Below are 16723 nucleotides of genomic sequence, written 5' to 3'. Positions count from 1 at the left end.
ACCTCAAAATAATTAATGAAAAATAAAGTCAAATGAATTTCTCCAAGATTCAAGAAGTACTATTGGTATTCTTATAAAATGAAATTTAATTCCGTGTAGTGTACTCAAATTATGATGTATTAGGCGTGGAGTTTGCTACTAAAACTATAAAAATTGTAAGATCAATTCTATGCGGCTTAAATCTTTCTTTTTCATGACAAATGTAGAGCAACTGCACTATTAAAGCCCAGCTGTGGGACACAAGTGGACAGGAACGATATAAAGCAATCACAAGCGCGTTTTATAGAGGCGCTGTAGGTGCTATACTGGTATACGGTAGGTGCTTTTCCCTTTATGTATCTGTTTTTTTATTCATATTGCGCTGCTATTAAGATATTACAAGAAAATCATCATTTGATCACATTTCGCAATGGCTGGAAGAACTGCGTGAATACACAGAAGATAACATACCACTTGTATTAGTAGGAAATAAAGTAGATTTATCAGACAAGAGCCGTGCTGTTAGTACAGAAGAGGCCAGAAAATATGCACTAAATTCCAATATGCTATTCTTTGAAGCAAGTGCCTATGATACAACAAATGTAAAGTTTGCCTTTGAGGCCATGTTCAGTCAGATACACAGAGAATTATCGATAAACAAATTACTGAAAAAGAACTCTTCCAGAGATGTACATGCCCTATCTGTAAACACAGCAAACACAGTTCGTTTACGTCCACCTTCTGTTTATAATAAAAACAATGATGTGGCAAGTAATAAAAAATCAGAAAACAAATGTTGTTCGTAAATGAAAGTAGAATATTATTTTAGTACCAATAATAAATAGATCCAACAAAGTATTTCTTTTTTTCCTTTTTTTTTCAGTTTTAATGCTACTTTGGTAATAATTCACTTATAAGGATATCATAAAAAGATTCTCATCAGTGGACCGAGAGATAGGAGGCTGACAAAAATGGCAAAAAGTTTTCCTAACAGCTGAGTCTGTGCTGTCATTAAAAAGTTGGCCCTCTCTCTTTTTTTTGCTTAAATAATAAACGGATTCTTTTTCTTTTTATATTTTTTCATCTTTCTTTGATAGTTAAAAAGGAGAGGAATGTCAACCAATCAAGGCTATTCCTCCATTCCTCAAAATGATGAGGAAGGAAGAGGATCTTCTTCTGACCCTTTGTTACCTGATCATAATAAGCCTTTATCAAGAACTGAAAGCTTTGATAAATTGAAACAATCAATCCGTAAAAACCTTGCTTATATTGTAGTCGCGCTTATCCTTGCTGCTATTGTTGGTATTGTATTGTTTGCATCATTTTTGCCCGAATCGTCCTTACTACCTAAAGAAAGACACCCTTTCACTGTCAAATCTGGTGTATCTGATTTTACTATGCAAGCCGGTAGAAACAAATGTGAAGCTATAAAAAATAGACGCAGAGAAAAGAATGAGGCAAACGCAAACCGTGTAAAGAACCCGAGAGCTGAACCAGGCCAAAAACCAATCTTGTTGAAAAATGCTGTTGTTTGGGACGGTCAAGGTAACGTATTGGAAGATGTTGATGTCTATGTTGAAGATGGTGTTATTCGTAAAGTTGAGAAAGGAATTAAGTTGAGCTCAAATAAGGATGTTAAAGTGATCGATGTTTCTGGTCACGTCGTCAGTCCTGGTTTAGTAGATATGCATAGGTATCGGCTGCAAGAAGAAAAAAAAACTTTCAAGATAATACAAAGAAAAACTAATATATTTATAACAGTCATTTGGGTGTTGACTCATGGCCAGAGTTACGTGGAACAGATGACACAAATGAAGAGACCTCACCCTTGACCCCTTTCGTCCGTTCAATTGATGCATTTAATCCTTCAGATAACGCAATTCGCATTGTGTCATCAGGTGGTGTAACAACCTCTTTAGTGTTACCTGGCTCTGGTAATCTGATGGGAGGTGAAGCTTATGCTTTCAAACTTCGTCCCGTTTCTACTCTTAGTAATGAAGATATGCTTGTACAAGCTAATATTGATCCTGAAACTGATACCAAATGGAGATGGATGAAGATGGCCTGCGGTGAGAACCCCAAGGTATTAAAAAAAATAGGTTATAAGTGAATATATTGCTAATATGCTTATTAACAATTGAAAGCGTGTCTACGGTAGCAGAAACCAAATGCCTTCTACACGTAAGTAGGACTCAAAAAATATATAACAATATTTTCAACTTTTTTTTGAAGGTCTCGGAGAAGCATACCTCTTCCGTAAGGAATTTGCCAAAGCACAAAAACTAATGTATGAGCAAGATGACTGGTGTACAGCTGCAGAAAACACTGGTTCTCGATTTGATACCCCTTTCCCAGAAGATTTAAGTCTCGAGTCCCTTGTCTCTTTATTAAGAGGAGAAGTTTTGTTAAACGTTCACTGTTACGAAACACACGATATCGAAGCCATGGTTCGTCACTCTTTGGAGTTCAACTTTACTATCAGCGCTTTCCACCATGCATTGGACGCTTATAGAATCCCCGGTATTCTCAAACGTGCTCGTAACAATATTACAATTGCTACATTTGCTGATCACTGGGGATATAAAAAAGAGGCATTCCAAGGCATTCCCCAAGCACCCAAGATTCTTCATGACGCCGGTATTCCTGTAGCCTTAAAGAGTGATCACCCTGTTCTCAACTCCCAACACCTTGCCTTTGAAGCCGCTAAATCCACTCACTATGGTTTATCCCCTCAAGAAGCCTTTAAGACTGTCACCTCGGTCCCTGCTAATGCCATTGGTCTGGGTCATCGCGTCGGCTCGCTCAAGGTTGGTTATGATGCTGATCTCGTCATCTGGGACCGTGAGCCTCTTGAGTTGGGCGCAACTCCCTTACAAGTCTTTATTGATGGCGTGCCACAATTTGATGAGCGTCCAATTGATCCTGTTGTTCAAAAGCGAACGGCTTCTACAAAGGCTACAGTTGAAGAGCACAGCCATGAGAAAATGAATGGAGCCAAAAACTTTATTTTGAGAAATGTTGGCTATTCTTTCTTGGGCCAAGAACCCGAAAAGGGTCCATTAGATGTTATCGTCAAGGATGGTTCTCTTCTTTGCTCTGGTTTCGATTGTGCTAATGTTATTTCTACTGTTCAAGCCGAGGAAAATACTGCTGAATACAATCTTGAGGGTGGCTATGTTCTTCCCGTAAGTTGCCTTTTTAAAGGCTATTGTATTTTTTCTAACTTACTATTTTAAATGAAAGGGTCTTATTGGTGTTGGTTCTAGTCTTGGATTGATTGAAATTGCTGGTGAGGCTAGCACTGGAGATGGACGCGCTCGTGCTAGTAAATCTCATGATCCTAAAGATATTGTCCTTACAGCCGATGGTATCAAATTGAACACACGTCACCTTGAAGAAGCGTATAAAGGAGGTGTATTGACTGCCATTACTGCACCTATGTCAAATAATGTTGTTATCGGTGTTTCTGCTGCCTTCAAGACTGGTGCTAACTCTGGTAAGTGAACACAACAAAACAAAAGAGAATTTGAGGCTCATGTTATTACTAGTTCTTAATGAGGGTACTGTTATCTCTCCTGCTGTTGCGCTTCATCTTCAAATTGGAGATAATGTCAAATCTGACAGCTTCCCTACTATTTCTAGCCAAATCAGTTTTATCAGACAACTATTGACAGAAAACTTAAAGGAAGACAATTATTATGGTCAGGCTGCACGTGGTGAAATTCCTATAGTCATTGCAGCTGATAACAAAGATGAAATTGCTTCTTTAATTATCTTAAAGCGTGAGCATGTTCCTAAAGCAAGATTTGTTATTTTGGGAGGAATAGAAGCACATTTGGTAGCATCTTATCTTGCTGAAGCTGATATCCCAGTCGTTCTTCGCCCTACTTTATGCACACCTTCCAAATTTGATTCAGTCCACTGTCTTACTGGAGCACCAATAACCAACGGAACTGCAGCCCATGTCTTGCACAGTCATGGCGTCAAAATTGGTGTTGGTATTTCTGATAATGGTCTTGCACGTAATTTGGCTTGGGATGCAGGATGGTTATCTGCCACTTCTCCCACCCAAGAGTTAGAAGGTGGAAATATCAGTGAGGTTCAAGCTATTCAATTTATAACTTCAAATATCCGTGATATCTATGGATTAGGTTCAGTATCCACAAGCTTGGCTTCAGACTTTATTGTTTACTCTGGTAGTCCATTTGACCTGCAAAGCCGTATCCTTTTTATTCACTCAAGTAGTGGTCTTAAAGTCTTATAAAAATTCATCCAATAAACTTTTAACAAATAATCGCGTTGAATTTCCGTATATTTCTTGCCAATCTTTTTTATTTTTGTTTTTTTATTTTTGTACTTCTTTTTATACAATTAGAATGCGCCCTTCTTTTAGCTGGCTGTTGTTTTCAGCCTTACTACTTGCCGCTATTGTTTGTGCTGCAAGAGATTATTATGATGTTTTAGATGTTCCCAGAGATGCACCAAAAGCACAAATCAAGCGACACTACAAGAAACTTTCGAGAGTATACCACCCTGACAAGAATCCTGGCGATAACGAGGCAGAACAAAAGTTTATGGAGCTAGCCAATGGTATGATTTCCTTAAAACTCATTCTGAATTAAAATAGAGAATAAGTTATTAACTGTACATGTAGCTTATGAAGTATTAATGGACGATGAGAAGAGGGCTATTTATGATCGTTATGGAGAAGAAGGCCTGAAACAAAATCAAAATGGAGGTGGAGGAAACCCTTTCCATGATCCTTTTGATATCTTTTCACACTTCTTTGGAGGTGGAAGCAGACATGCTAGACAGCAAGAAAATAGAGGGCCTGACGTTGTTATTCCCCTTGAAGTAACCTTTGAGGATTTATTTAATGGAGCAAATATTGAAGTGGACGTGTCGAAACAAGTGTTGTGTGACCATTGTCACGGCAGCGGAGCGCGTCGATCTGAAGATATTCATACATGTACTGTCTGTGATGGACATGGTATGATTATCAAACGTGCTCAAGTAGGTCCTGGTATGTTTCAACAATTTCAACAACAATGCAGCACTTGTGGAGGCAAAGGCAAGATCATCAAACATGCCTGCCCAGTTTGTGCCGGTAAGAAGGTTCGCAGAGGCAATGAAAACTATACTATTCGCGTTGAAAAGGGTATGAAGGATGGACAGACTATTGTAAGTATAGAAAAAAGAGATAAAAGGGGGGAAATTAAATTATAATCGACTATTTCTAGATCCTTGAAGAAGAATCAGACGAATATCCTGAAACTATTCCTGGAAATATTGTCTTTGTTATCAATGCTGCTCCCCATGCAACCTTTGAAAGAAGAGGAGATAATTTATATACCACGAAGCACATCACGTTGATTGAGGCACTTACAGGATTCAACAAATCAATAACGCATTTGGATCAATCAACCGTTGAACTTGTAAGAGATGGAATCACTCAATATGGCTTTGTGCAAACAATTAAAGGACAAGGAATGCCTTTAGAAGAAAATCATTCAAAGCATGGAGATTTATTTGTTGAATACCAAGTCATTTTCCCTACAGAAATAGACCAGGAAACTGTTGAATGTAAGTTTCATGAAGAATAAATGATAATGCAAACTAAACGAATACAATCATTAGATTTAATTAAAGGCACTAAATATCCAAACAACGATTCTCCAAGACTTGTACACCAAGAGCTTTAGAACATCTCAAAATCCCTAATTTATTAGAAGAAAAATATGCAAGTATCGTATATAATTTATTTGCTTACTTTTCCTTTAAAATAAAAAAGTTTTGCTTTACGATGCTACAAGAATATTGCTTAAAAGCCTCTCTTACAAAACAACTATTTTTGTATCTTATCATAAGGTAGTACATTTGATCAAAACAACCCGAGTTTGTTATTTTGGAACAACAGTCAGTAGCATTCTCTGATATTCAATGTTTTGTTGAAATCAAACAAGGAGTTTATGTTGCGTTATTTCCGCCATTAATTTAAAGTAGAGTTTTTTGAATTTATATGGTTGTCTATTGAAACAAAGGTTTGCAATAGTTGAGTTTGGGTGTTCTCAAATGCAAGAAAAATCCAAATAAAAGTATTTGTGTAGCAATTAATAAAAAAAAAAGGCAATGCAAGAATAATGAAATCTTCCTCTTACCTATTTCTTTATTATCTTATCAGTGAAGCAAAGAACAATGAAATTCGATTGTGAGAATATATAATCATGCTCACCTTTTTATTTCTTTTCTCTTAAATCATGATTACATTAGCTGAAAACAACCCAAACAGAGAGAAAAATGAGGCTGCACCTTCTCCAGTAGGATTCAAAAATATCCCTGCTTTTGAAAAGCCTATCGAACTTGAGATTGATGGCAAAATTCCTTCTTGGATCAATGGTGTTATGTATAGATCAGGTACTTGTAACTGCTCAAAAGTTAGATAATATTCATTTACATTTCTTTTTTATTATCGCCTTTTGTGCTTAGGTGCTGGCCGTTACAACATACTTTTAGAAAATGGTGATACTTTTCATGTCGGGCATCCATTTGATGGGCTTGCCATGCTTCATCGTTTTGAAATATCAGGTGAAGATCAAAGCATTCGTTACAACTCACGTCATACATCTCACGGCGTTGAAAGAAGAATTGGTAAAAGAGACCCCACCCTCTTAACCTTTGGCCCTGATCCATGCAAGACTATATTTGGTCGGATTCAATCCATATACCATCACATATCAAAACTCGGTTCGAATGCAGCCTTACAAGAAAACGATCCAGAATTCGAAATGGTCAATGTCACGGTTACTCCAAATTTTCCTCTTGGTGAAAAGCTAGAAGAAGAAACGGGAGTCAAGCGTGGGGAAGCTGTGGTAGTCAAAAGGGATGCCAATACACTGCAAGTGGTCGATAAAGATACTTTGAGTACTATAATGCAGCGATTCAAATGGAAATTGTAACTAAGTACTGTTTACATAGAGCCGATAAAGATGTTTACTTATGGACATGTGAGTGAGCAATTGAATGGCCAACTTTGTGCTTCCCATCACCAGTATGATGAAGAAACGGATGAATATGTTAATTTTATGGTTAAATTGGGTCCTATTCCTTCATTTCAAACATTTTCACTTGGTCCTTATTTGCCCTTACCTGCTGATGAAAAAGAAAATATGTCTAAACCTGACGTAAGGCTTCATCAACCGATTTGGCGTCATCTTGGTGCTTGGAAAACTTTGGAAGCCTTAAAGCCGTCTTACATTCATTCGTTCAGTATGACCAAAAATTACATTATTATACCAAATTTTCCTTATTACTATTCATTTGGTGGACTATCTGCTATTTACTATTCATGTGCGTATCAAACATTCTACTGGGACGAGACTCGTCATACTCTTTTTCATGTCATCGATCGACATACAGGATATCATGTAGCTACATATGAGGCTGATCCATGCTTTTCTTTTCATACTGCTAATGCTTGGGATGAAGATGTTGAACTACCTGGTGGTCGCAAAGAAAGAGTGATCTTTATGGATTATTGTACATATGAAAATACAGATATCATTGATGCTAGTTTTGAACTGGGTAAGTCACCTTCTGGAAAGCTTGATCTTGACCTTGTTCAGCCTGCTTGCTTTATCAAGAATACAGATGGTAAAAAGGAACACAAGATTTCTCCCTCGCAGTTTCGTCGATATAGACTTGGCCAAGTTCCAGTTTCTCAACCCGGAGCAGAGACATGGTCTTCTTCTTGGTCAAATCTCAACATCTCTTCCTTTACCAAATACAACAAGCGCCGAGTAGCATCTTATACAGTAATTGGTTATGATATTGAAATGCCTAGGTTTAATCCCAAACATAATTTGCGCAAATATCGCTATTGTTGGGGTCTTTGTGAATCACGTTTTGCGCCTCCCTATGCTTCTGGTGGGGCTATTGTTAATGGTTTAATCAAGCTTGATCTTGATCAGCCTTATTTGGGACCAAACACAGATGAAGCGAGCCCAGCAAAAATTTGGGATTATCCTGGCTGTTCTTGTGCTGAGCCTATTTTTGTGCCGAGTCCTGAGGGTATTAACGAAGATGACGGTGTCATCATGTCTATTGTAAATACGGTAGAAAAAGATGGATCAGAATCATGCTTTTTATTAATTCTGGAAGCAGCAAGTATGAAAGAAGTGGCAAGAACAACGCTAGGCAAGTTCAACGCTGTTACGTTACATGGTAGCTTTACAGATAAATATGGTAAAGGCATTGCTGTCAATTGAAGCATAAATTATCTATCAAATAAATATATCGTATCAACGTATCACAATTCAGTCAACTTGAAGCCATCTGTTACTTTCTTATTTGCTATAATTATGTGTTTCAAAATTCTCAACTCTCGACATATTAATCACACAGATACAAAAAACATACGATCAAACCAATCTTTTTTAGAGAGAGATTAGTTTTATTGCAATAAACAGATGGTCCATAAACAAAAGTTTGTAAAGAGCAATTCCATTTAGAAAACAAGAGCAGCACCCTTGGTCTTCTTGTCACCACCCAATTCAAAGTGCTTACATCTCTTGAGAGCAATTTGCATCTTGTACTTACAGGCTTCATAAACAATAGTGAGCTTTACTTGTACAAATCAAATCTTTTTTTAACTACATACCGGTACATTCAAGACGGAGAACAACCTTCTTGGTAGTCTTGGCCTTCTTGTGGAAAACGGGCTTGGTTTGACCACCATAACCGGATTGCTTACGGTCATAACGTCTCTTACCTTGAGCAAAGAGAGAAGCCTTACCAGCCTTGTATTGAGTGACCTTGTGAGGAGTGTGCTTTCTACACTTGACGCCCTTACAGAAGGTGTTTCTGGTCTTGGGGATGTTGACCTACAAATTCAATTTAATTACACATTCGTCATTCAACACTGCAAATTTCATCCAAAAAATAAAAAAAATTGATCTTTTTTTGTTTTCGTAGTTGTTGATTGTTCTTTTTAATTGATGGATGGATGGATGCTGTGTATATGATCATTTACCATTTTTCTTTAATTCACACAGAAAAGGAGAAAGTTTATCAAGGTATTCAGATTCTCTTTCATGGACATGATTTAAACACCGACATTTAGATCCTTCTATTGTTCAGACAACGCCGGACACTTAAGCACAATGATCCCATTATCTTTGTTGCTCCGTATAAAAAATCATGATGTTCAATATTTGCTTGTTTAGTATAAAAGCAATCTCTTTTTTTTTTATTATTTTACAAAAAAAAATTAGTTTTGGTTGTATATTTCTGGCTGTCTAGCCGCAAGTTCTTCATCAGTAGCCATAACAGCAGCGTCCCAATAATGCTCCACATGCCACTTGCTTAACTCTTCCCTTGCCATTTTCTCACTCTCAAACATACGCCAAGTAAATTTCTTAAAAGCTTTGTTTTTTACTTGTCCCGTCCAGACCATATAACAACTATTCTCTTCACCTTCCTTAAGGCCGTAGCTGTTTTTAGGCTCATCAACATCCATAGCCATTTCATCATTTTCGAGGCTCTTTGGAGGAGGCAGATCATTCCAATCGATACGTCTCAACATTAATTTTTTATATGCTTTGATACTTTTTGGTCCACCTTCTACAATTACAATATTACATTTGGGATTGATAATAACCATGCCTGTCAATTGATGTTGTTGTGCATTCATCTCAATCTTATATCTATGCTTTGGGTGTGAACAAGATTTTATCCTAAAATTCACGTTAGTTGAAGTACACAAATATGTGTTTTTTTTTTTACTTACTTGAATACAGCAACCTCATTGCTTGTCTTTTGATCTTCCTTTAATTTATTCATGATCTTCGCTCTCCTTTCCTCTGCGGTCAGCTTACGTTGTTCATTTGCTTTTTCATGCATTCGTTGTCGTTGTTGCATTTCTTTGCGGACTCTAGCTTCAACCTTTGTAGGGTCTTGTATCGCTTCTTCCCCCAAGACACGCATCAAATTACTGATTTTAACTGCAAACAAAATTTTAATCTTTTTTTGCACGCTTATAATATGAAACATGTACTATACCTTTTGGTGGATCTGGTTCAATTAAGCCAAGTCGAACCTTGTCTCGCTTTTCTTTCTGTGCTTCTGCTCTTGTTTGTCTCCTTAACTTTTTACGTTCTTTTGTAGTTAGCATAAGTGATTTGATAACTGGTGTTGCATTGACTTCACTTGGTGGTTTGATGGGTACTGGATGATGAACATATATTGTAACCAGTGATTCATAGTTATCAGAATTTATGTCTGCATTGTCCAAATCGTCATATGTTTTGTTTGCCATAAAAGGTGCATCCCACCACTCAACCGCCGGAGGTGCATCTCTCTATCAAAATATTAATTGATGTGCACAATTTCACATGAATACACTTCATTCTTTTCTTTTTCATACCTTAATTGCCTTGTCAGACACATCAAATTCAGTTTGCATACCAGCTTTCTTCACGCTTTCCGTGATTTCTTGCTTTAGTCTTTCTAATTGTGCTTTTGCTCTTTCTTGATTTGCAATATCAATATATTTACCGGGCTGTACAAACTTCAATGGACGAGCACGTCGGTCTTTGGGGGCAACCTTTACTTCCATTGAAGGATCAAAATAAGGGTTCTTATTTGGATCCGTAAAATCCGAAGGGACTTCGTTAATTTTTAGTAATGTTTTCTTTTGCGTTTTAGGTTGAGCTGTTGCTGCTGCTGGAGGTGCTCGTTTATTTCTCTGCATGGCCTAATAAATAAAAGGAGAGAACCTTTTTAGTCAGTTTGGTGTTGAAACAAGATTGTATGAACTCTTTTATTTGCCTTTGTATTTGGTGTTTCTCTCCTGGGTATGATGCCTTTGTCCAGCATTGCCTTCAAGTCGATCTGACCAGAATCATCCAAAGGCATAGATGGCGGCTTGAGTTCGGTTACCCTTAAAGGACCACCGGGTGTCGTACGTGTCTTTAAAAAAGTTTTAGTCTTTAGGATTTTTTTTTAAAAAAAAAAAGAATTTATTTACCACATTATTATCTTTAGACAATCGGTTCCTTGCCTCTGCAATTTTACGTTGAAGTTCAATCAAATTAAGACCAGTAGATGCAATTTTGTTCGATGCTGAGGCTGGTGGAGGTGAGCTAGTATTGATAGATGTAGTAGGTGCTCTTTGTGAATTGAGGAGTCCGCCTGATTTTTGTAATTTTGCTAATCTTTCTTGCACTTCTCGTTTTGCATCGTTCAATGTCTTCTGTTTATGAGAAGAAATAAACAAAGCGCGTGAGTATTAGGTCTTCCTCTTGAATAATCATAGTACCTGTTTACGATCAGACATTATTGAAGCAAAATAAAAGGTAAAAAAAAAAAGAAAAAAGTATTGTTAATTTTATTTGCTAGTAAGTCACAAATCCGTTTGTGAAGTATGAGTAAACAGATTTTTTTTATTTATGAATTAAAAAGGCGAAAGGGACACGTAGTGTCTAAAATACATTGAATTGCCCACGCTAGATCAATAAAGTAAAAGGGATGCTAAAAAAAACTTTTGTGCATAAAGGTAATGTTTGTTAAGTATTATCGGTTTTTTCAAGTTTTTATGGTTTCCAAAAAAATTAGTTGCCAAATTTTGAAATATATTTGTCGTTAACTAAAAAAAATCATTGTGGTCATAGGCAAAAACATTGTCATGTACCGACGCTTGTTTATGCCCGAAACTGTCCAGGATCTACTGTCATTTCTTTTGAATATGCTTCCTCTACGTCCTTCGATTTCCCCAAATTCAGCTCTCATCTGGTATCAGTGATGGCCGATTATATGCTCCATACTGCATGAATTAGATCAGCTACATCATAACAACCTGATCCCGGCCAAATACCCCCATGGTCAAAAGCTTCTTATATGGTTAAGCCAATTCCTTTAGTTTTCCTTTGACAACTCCACTCATTCCTCCCCTTTCACATCTTTTATTCTTGCTCCCAAAAGAGGTTTTTTTTTCTAAGCATGAACATCCTAAAGGATTGATCTGGTCCGAGCGGATGTTTATTATATTATTTCTGCACTCAATTGGACCTTAAATAAAAGATTATGTTTAAAAAAAAACATTGTCATTTATAGAAAGAGATATTGTCACAGTGACAATTGTCGGCTAACCTTAACTGACACCAAAATATATAGCTATATATGAAGCATTCAAAGCTATTACACTTTTGTTAATTGTTGAATAGGATGACTTTGATTTTAAGTAGGTGCCTTGACTAGTTATTGTCTCCAATACTATATTGGAATCGGTAATACCTGTTAATATATCCTCCATCGGGTCATAAGATTTAATTCCATTTCCATCGAAGATATTAACGTTTTCGTCTTCATAATATAAGGTAAATGTCGTGGCAAAGTTTTAACTGAAAACAAAAGATAAAAGGGCCTCTGTAAGATTTGTGGCTGCAGAACCTAAGGTACAATATAATAATCACGATGACAGTTTAAGGGGAGAAATGGATCAACATAATGATTGAAAGTGTAAGGCAAAGGGGAATGACAGCCAAAGCCGGTAGAGAACTTGGAATAAATGAACGTTTTGCACAACGATGGCGGAGAGAGTATAAGGACAGTGAGAAGTATCCATACAAAAAGTCAGTTTTGAATAATGGTCGTGAAAAAGCATCAACACAAGAACATGATCAACATATCCGTAAACTGATTGACAAACATCCACAGATATTTACAGACAATGTTGTAGATAGTTTGACCATGAACTTTGAAAATCTTAGCATCTCAAAGTCTCATCTTAATTATTTAAAAGACAAGTTGTGCTTAAACATAAAGAAGCCAACCTTTGAATCTGCTGACAGAAGTTCCCTAAAAGCTTGCAAGATAGATTCGAATAATGTATGGAATGGAAAGATAGTAATTTTTATAGACGAAGCTGATCTTAATATCAACATGAGGTTTAAATGGGCTAGATCTGCAAGTGGGACTCGTGCAGTGGTAAAGATATCCAAAACCAGATCCTCCTCGCACACCATTATAGGAGCTATTCATTCGTCAGCAATTCTACATGTAGCTTTGAGAAAACCTTCCAAAAAAGAAAAATCCAAAGTAGTTCCATCAAAAAAAAAAAAAAAAAGCTTGATAAGGAGAAAAAAGAGCTGTAGCTGATATCGTCGATGAGAAAGATGATAAAGTAAACAAAGAACCATTTGATAATATTGTTAATGACAAGCCGATGGCGAGAGGCATCGCTGCTCACAATTTTGTTAGGTTTATAAACAAGCTACTCGAGATTATGGGCGAAGATGCAGATTTTAAGGGCTCCTATCTTACCATGAATAACGCTTCTATTCATAAATCGCAATCGCTCAAACGAAAGATAGAAAGCAAGGGCAGCCGAGTGGTTTTTCTTCCAACTTACTCGCCTGAGCTTAATCTAATTGAGCAACTCTAGGCTATAGTAAAGGGGAAAACGAAGCGCAATAGTATGTTGACTGAAGATAATTTGTCTAGTAGAATTGAGGATGCTTGCAACAACATACCTGTTAATGCGCTCTATTTTTTCTGTTCTCATTCTAAACATCAAATTATCAATTGTTATACTAAAACTCCTATGTACATGTCTGAATTAAAGTAATGTTTACTTCTCTCTATACTGAAGCAACAATTATCATTAGGACAATATCTCTTTTTATAAACGAGAATGTTTCTGCTTAAAACGGCTGATTTTTTAGTTAACCACAAATATACGCCTTTTGCCAAAATGATGCTGCAAGAAAAATAGTGTTGTGCTTTAAAAAAAACATACCGAATATATAGTTGTTTATCAAATAGGATAGTCTGCAAGGCAGTCATCAAAGCGTTTAACGTAATGGCGTACAAACCCTTCAAAATGTGAATGGGTAGCTCGGTTACTAGCATCTGCAATTATTTGAGGTAATAATATCTTTTTTAAGTATAAAACCTCTTTTCACACTACTCTAAACAACAGATCAAAATTGTTCTATTAGATTGAGTTCTGAAGAGTAAGGTGGTAATTAAATGCGCTTATAGTCGCACCCTTTGATCATTTTACCAATTATTTTGCTTACATGTATGGGTGCATTATCCATAATCAGATAATGTTCTTTTATTTCAGGAAACTTGTTCATCTCAGCAAGAATGTCTTTGATAAAGTTGACATAATGCTTGGTTACTATGCCTTTTGTTTGCTGCTTTTTGTCACCACCTGACTTTCTTTTCTTTGAAAATGGTATAGGCTTTCTCAAGCTATTCTCGATGAGACCTTCAGCAGAGGTGACTCCCAATATTAAAAATAAGAAAAAAGCTTTTGTTACAAAATAAATATATTTATTATTATTTATTCTAAATTTGATGATATTTGAAGGCTTTACTAATACGGCTTGTTATTCAAAAATATGACATTATTGACAGTGATAAAAAATTGGCAAAAAGTGATCCAAACTTGCTGTCCAGATTTGTATTATGGAGAGGTTAACAGCATTCATGGACATTGTTAATCTTATTCATGTATTTTAAAATGAAAGTTACTTGGCTGTTTACTTTAAAATATCCTCTTTTCACATTTGACTACCAATTAAAATAGAAGGTTTTTTGTTTTATGACTTCATAACGTAACAATACTGCTGGTGCTCTTAGCTTTGCTTTACATATATGGGAGCACAAGAGAAAACAGAGAAACAGTATCTTCTAGATACGATGCTGAACATTTTTAGAAAAGTATGTAGATACACAGGATGCACATGCTATAGCCAGTTTTGATGAATCTATAAAAAGCCATTTTAATACAATTTACAAAGTTGCAGATCAGTAAGATGATAACTTACTGTCAGCGTAACAAATCCATCCGCACTGTTGTGAACTAACGTCGTTGTAAAGACTGTAACTTATAGTCCTATCACTTCAAAAGCTTTGATGTTTTCACCATCAAAATTATTAGTACATTTCCATAAAGAATGCCTTAAAAAAGATGACAATATCAGTCTGCCGACTACCTGGAACCATGCAACAGCAAAAGTAGCAAACTTTACTGAGAATCATGGACGAGGGTTGGGTTGCGGCCAGGGACAGCTACCATAGTCGTCACAGACTGAGCAAAGCAAGCAACCAAGTCCACACTTTATAAAATCCCTAGGTATGGAGAGGCGGGGTCACCTTACGGCCAAGCTCTGATCATCTAGCATCTTTAGTGAAAGAAGTATCAATCTGCCGACTACCTGGAACCATGCAACAGCAAAAGTAGCAAACTTTACTGAGAATCATGGACGAGGGTTGGGTTGCGGCCAGGGACAGCTACCATAGTCGCCACAGACTGAGCAAAGCAAGCAACCAAGTCCACACTTTATAAAATCCCTAGGTATGGAGAGGCGGGGTCACCTTACGGCCAAGCTCTGTCTTTCAGATGCAAAAAAAAAGACATTTACAAATGTATAATGTACCTTTTAGTTGAGATAAAGCAAGAGATAACTAAAAAAAGCGCGCCTGAGTCTTATCATCTAGTTGTATAATGATTAGTTACGACTGTATGTTAATATTTTTTTTATGGAGAAAGTAGTCTCTATTGTTTTTTTTTTTTTGTAGGGGCTGGTTTATTAATGAACAGCATTCCCTTATTTTGGCCCGCAAATGACGACAGCAAAAAAATAAAAAAAGTCACACATCCATATCACTCCTATTTGTGTAGGTTTTGATTTAATGCCTAAATTGAAAATTTATATGTCAGGACTTGCGTCTGATTGGGATTCTAATAATCATCCGGTTATACCTGATCCTATTGACCCTGAATACATTAACCCAAATCAATCTCCGGCTGACACTGATTACGAACGAAAAGTATTCTTTGATACGATTCAGTTGAATCTAGATGCTAATGCTAAGATTCCCTTGACATCTAGTTGTGAAATCCCTGAAGCCATTGTAGCTTTGGATACTGTGCCTGGTCAAAAAGCATACAGAGCACCATATCCCATAGCCAACGCACATATTCCAACTGTTCAAAAGCAAGTTGATGATTGGTTACGTGACGAGGTTATTACAATTGCACCTCCTAACACTGAATTCAATTCTCCCCTTCTTGTTGTCCCTAAGAAAGGTCCTAACGGTGAATATGATGAAGAGATACGGCCATGCCTTGACATTAGAAAGTTGAATTCTACTCCCACAAATATTGATCGTTTTCCTCTACCATTGATTTCTGAACTACATCAGAAAATGGGAAATGCCAAATTTTTTACTACTTTGGATTTGAAACAAGCCTTTCATAGATTTCCTATCCGTAAAGAAGATCAACCAAAGACTTCGTTTACATTTAATGGTATACAATATATGTTCAAGAAAGTGCCTTTTGGTCTTGCTCCAGTTAGTGCTTTAGTTCAACGTACTTTGACTAATCTTTTTGCTGATCTGCCATATGTTACGATATCTATTGATGATTTAACTGTCTTTACTGATAAAGACACAAACCATCATGCAGAATGTCTCAATGAGGTTATAAAACGTTTGAACAAGGCAAATCTGATTTTGAATACTAAGAAATCACATCATTTACAGAGCTGCGTTACGATTCTTGGTTTTACCATTAGCTCTACTGGCCTTAGTTTAGATCCTGCTAAAGTTTCTAATATTCACAATTGGCCTATTCCACGTACTGGTCGTGATATCCAATCTTTTCTTGGATGTGCCAATTACTTCCGTGCAAGTATTCTTAATTTCTCCAAATTGACTGCTCCATTAGACAAAC

At 36.6% G+C, this 16723-nt stretch overlaps 7 protein-coding genes across 7 annotated transcripts; 4 read left to right on the top strand and 3 right to left on the bottom strand.

The window, feature by feature from the left end:
- Positions 1-542: 542 nt before the first annotated feature.
- Positions 543-4243, top strand: RO3G_03332 (uncharacterized protein; the record flags this gene model as incomplete). Its single annotated transcript, XM_067657923.1, has 10 exons — positions 543-581; positions 654-750; positions 825-834; positions 863-878; positions 1077-1672; positions 1741-2062; positions 2124-2160; positions 2212-3164; positions 3223-3475; positions 3528-4243. The coding sequence occupies 10 exons, from the start codon at positions 543-545 to the stop codon at positions 4241-4243; spliced, it is 3039 nt and encodes a 1012-aa protein (XP_067514024.1).
- A 112-nt stretch (positions 4244-4355) lies between these two features.
- On the top strand, positions 4356-5681 carry RO3G_03331 (uncharacterized protein; the record flags this gene model as incomplete). The annotated part of the gene is made up of 4 exons (XM_067657922.1): positions 4356-4569; positions 4634-5160; positions 5220-5562; positions 5617-5681. The coding sequence occupies 4 exons, from the start codon at positions 4356-4358 to the stop codon at positions 5679-5681; spliced, it is 1149 nt and encodes a 382-aa protein (XP_067514023.1).
- A 555-nt stretch (positions 5682-6236) lies between these two features.
- RO3G_03330 (uncharacterized protein) lies at positions 6237-8148 on the top strand (the record flags this gene model as incomplete). Its single annotated transcript, XM_067657921.1, has 4 exons — positions 6237-6393; positions 6466-6900; positions 6955-8081; positions 8137-8148. The coding sequence occupies 4 exons, from the start codon at positions 6237-6239 to the stop codon at positions 8146-8148; spliced, it is 1731 nt and encodes a 576-aa protein (XP_067514022.1).
- A 334-nt stretch (positions 8149-8482) lies between these two features.
- RO3G_03329 (60S ribosomal protein L44) lies at positions 8483-9010 on the bottom strand (the record flags this gene model as incomplete). The annotated part of the gene is made up of 3 exons (XM_067657920.1): positions 8483-8577; positions 8636-8858; positions 9008-9010. The coding sequence occupies 3 exons, from the start codon at positions 9008-9010 to the stop codon at positions 8483-8485; spliced, it is 321 nt and encodes a 106-aa protein (XP_067514021.1).
- A 601-nt stretch (positions 9011-9611) lies between these two features.
- RO3G_03328 (uncharacterized protein) lies at positions 9612-11311 on the bottom strand (the record flags this gene model as incomplete). Its single annotated transcript, XM_067657919.1, has 7 exons — positions 9612-9639; positions 9764-9977; positions 10036-10333; positions 10400-10729; positions 10792-10944; positions 11003-11227; positions 11294-11311. The coding sequence occupies 7 exons, from the start codon at positions 11309-11311 to the stop codon at positions 9612-9614; spliced, it is 1266 nt and encodes a 421-aa protein (XP_067514020.1).
- A 1453-nt stretch (positions 11312-12764) lies between these two features.
- On the bottom strand, positions 12765-14477 carry RO3G_03327 (uncharacterized protein; the record flags this gene model as incomplete). The annotated part of the gene is made up of 7 exons (XM_067657918.1): positions 12765-13006; positions 13297-13310; positions 13385-13399; positions 13506-13538; positions 13772-13884; positions 14055-14290; positions 14396-14477. 7 exons carry the CDS (start codon positions 14475-14477, stop codon positions 12765-12767), a joined length of 735 nt encoding a protein of 244 aa, XP_067514019.1.
- Positions 14478-15699: 1222 nt separating this feature from the next.
- RO3G_03326 (uncharacterized protein) lies at positions 15700-16580 on the top strand (the record flags this gene model as incomplete). The annotated part of the gene is made up of 2 exons (XM_067657917.1): positions 15700-16470; positions 16566-16580. 2 exons carry the CDS (start codon positions 15700-15702, stop codon positions 16578-16580), a joined length of 786 nt encoding a protein of 261 aa, XP_067514018.1.
- Between the last annotated feature and the right edge of the window lie 143 nt (positions 16581-16723).

Source organism: Rhizopus delemar, genomic scaffold (assembly GCF_000149305.1).
Source record: "Rhizopus delemar RA 99-880 supercont3.2 genomic scaffold, whole genome shotgun sequence".
NCBI classification, from domain to species: domain Eukaryota; kingdom Fungi; phylum Mucoromycota; class Mucoromycetes; order Mucorales; family Rhizopodaceae; genus Rhizopus; species Rhizopus delemar.
The sequence above is the reverse complement of the archived record's forward strand: the minus strand, read 5'-3'. Positions and strand labels throughout refer to the sequence as shown.